The sequence below is a fragment of the Mandrillus leucophaeus genome, unplaced genomic scaffold, assembly GCF_000951045.1.
Source record: "Mandrillus leucophaeus isolate KB7577 unplaced genomic scaffold, Mleu.le_1.0 Scaffold14, whole genome shotgun sequence".
Classification (NCBI taxonomy): Eukaryota; Metazoa; Chordata; class Mammalia; order Primates; family Cercopithecidae; genus Mandrillus; species Mandrillus leucophaeus.
Genome location: NW_012101365.1, coordinates 2,846,438 through 2,848,652, shown reverse-complemented (window position 1 = coordinate 2,848,652; position 2,215 = coordinate 2,846,438). Strand labels below are relative to the sequence as shown.

At 47.8% G+C, this 2,215-nt stretch overlaps 1 protein-coding gene across 1 annotated transcript in view; it reads left to right on the top strand.

Annotated features, from left to right (window-relative positions):
* The window catches only part of LRP8 (low density lipoprotein receptor-related protein 8, apolipoprotein e receptor), a 93,305-nt gene that overhangs the window by 66,810 nt on the left and 24,280 nt on the right, over positions 1 to 2,215 (top strand). Inside the window, exons 11-13 of the mRNA XM_011973884.1 lie at positions 74 to 158; positions 693 to 811; positions 1,050 to 1,189. Coding sequence (XP_011829274.1) covers positions 74 to 158; positions 693 to 811; positions 1,050 to 1,189 — 344 coding nt within the window. The remainder of the gene's footprint in view (positions 1 to 73; positions 159 to 692; positions 812 to 1,049; positions 1,190 to 2,215) is intronic.

Sequence of the window (2,215 nt, the reverse complement as noted above, 5' to 3'; positions counted from 1 at the left end):
AGGCACTCTGATGGATATGGAGCCTCTCCTCTCACCCTCTCTTCAACCTTGTTCTCTATCTGTTCTCATGCAGACCTTGTGTTGCACCTGCCACATCCTGTCCCTCACATCATAGAGTTACACCCAGCCCAACCCCAATCCATTGTGGATCTGTCAGGGTCCCAGCAGGAAACCCACTGCATACTCAAGATAATTGGAGGAGGGTTAATAAAGGGACTATTTACAAAGGAGTGGGTAAGGTCTAATTTACTACCTTGGATTAGTAACAGTGGGCTGCTACCCGCCCTAGTAGGCCTGAGGAGACAGAAGCAGGGAGGGTTACCTGAGTTAGGAAGCTCATCCACTTTCTCCTCTGAAACCAGAAAAGAGAGGGTTTACTAGGGCCTTCCCCACACTGACACCCTAAGGCTCCAGTTAGCACTGCCAGAAGTGGGAGAGATGGGGTCACAGGCTATTTAGCTGAGTCTGGGTGCAATCTCGGAGAATACAGTTTTTCTCGAGTTCTCAAATGAGGTGAAGGCTAAAGTGCCTGCTAATTCTAAGATTTGATGGTTCAAAAGAACTTTAGAGGTCTTCTCAGTCCCTACTAAACATAACCCTCAACTATTCAATGGGTTATTGAGCTCTTGTGACTCAGACTACCCCAGTCATGTCCCCAACAAGAAGCCAAATTGAGTTATTTTGTCTTTTAGGTTCATGTATTGGTCTGACTGGGGGAACCAGGCCAAGATTGAGAAATCTGGGCTCAACGGTGTGGACCGGCAAACACTAGTGTCAGACAATATTGAATGGCCCAACGGAATCACCCTGGGTGAGCCTTGCCTTTCCTGGGTTGGGGGCCTATTCTAGTGCCTTGTCCTGATCACTGTCTGGAACTTCATAAGTCTTGTTTCTGGGTCCTCTCATGGTGCCAGTGACTTTGTTTCCTGATGGTTGCCCTAGGCTGGCCTCAGTGTGAGGCCTAGAAATGTGGGCAGGGAGGGGCACAAAGGAACAGAGCTCCACATTGGGGTCCCAGGTTCAAGACCTGATCCTGCTTCCTTCCCAAGATCTGCTGAGCCAACGCTTGTACTGGGTAGACTCCAAGCTACACCAACTGTCCAGCATTGATTTCAGTGGAGGCAACAGAAAGATGCTGATCTCCTCCACTGACTTCCTGAGCCACCCTTTTGGGATAGCCGTGTTTGAGGTGAGTGCTGTAAGGAGAGGCATGGGCCCACTAGGAAGCTGAAGCCTAGAAAATGCTTGTTCAAATAGGATGAGTCCCTGAGACTTGTTCAAATGAAAACAGGAACAGGGAAACCAACTGATTTGTTTGTATACAATCTGTGAGCTGCCTGCACACAAAGGCTCTGCAGCCCACTCTCCACCTGGCAGCCTTTCCCCTGCTGTCTTCCCAAGACCCCTCTCTCAGAGCACTTCTCACAGGTGAGTTGCTAGGCGTGTATGTTTCCTCTCTATGCCCTCAGCACCCAGCACTGTAACCCATATACAAAAGGTACCCAGTAAAGGGAGGAAAGGAAGAAGGAACATACCTATCCTTAGAATCATTTACTGGATGAAATGGCCTGAGAGATGCTGTTCAGCTCTGCACACTTTTATTGACCTCTGCCAGACCCTGGGGTCATGGAAGTGAATCAGACACTATCCTAGTCTGAAGAAGCTCCCGGGAAAGTGAGGAGCCAAGACTCTCCTGTGCCCTGATCCTAATGACTTTTCTTCTCTGGAAATGAAGAAGCCAGAACCAACCAAGGTCTCACACATTCACCTCTTCCCCAAAACTAACTCCACCACCAAGGGGAGGGAAAGCAAGGGGATGATGATCTGTGGTGGGCATTGGCAGGATTTGCTTGCAGCAAAGTTACTCAGCACTGCTCTGAAGTTGTGGGCAAAGCTCCACCTCTAAGTCCAGCCCCTGCTTTAAAGGACAGGTGTATTGGGGCACAAATGTATGTGCTTGTGTATATACATGGCATGTACTTGTAAAGTATGTGTATGTGCATGGGTAAATATAAATGCATCAGAATAAAGGTGTGCGTTCCTCTAAGTGCTGGTGCCTATGTGTATACATACATATACTAAGATGTATTTAGGTTGCATATTTAGGGGCAAATGTAGCTTTTTGTGTGTGGATGAACATTGGGTATGTGTTTAGATCTTTGTATGAGGATGCACAGTTGTACCTGTACATGTGGATTTACTGACAGATGCACAT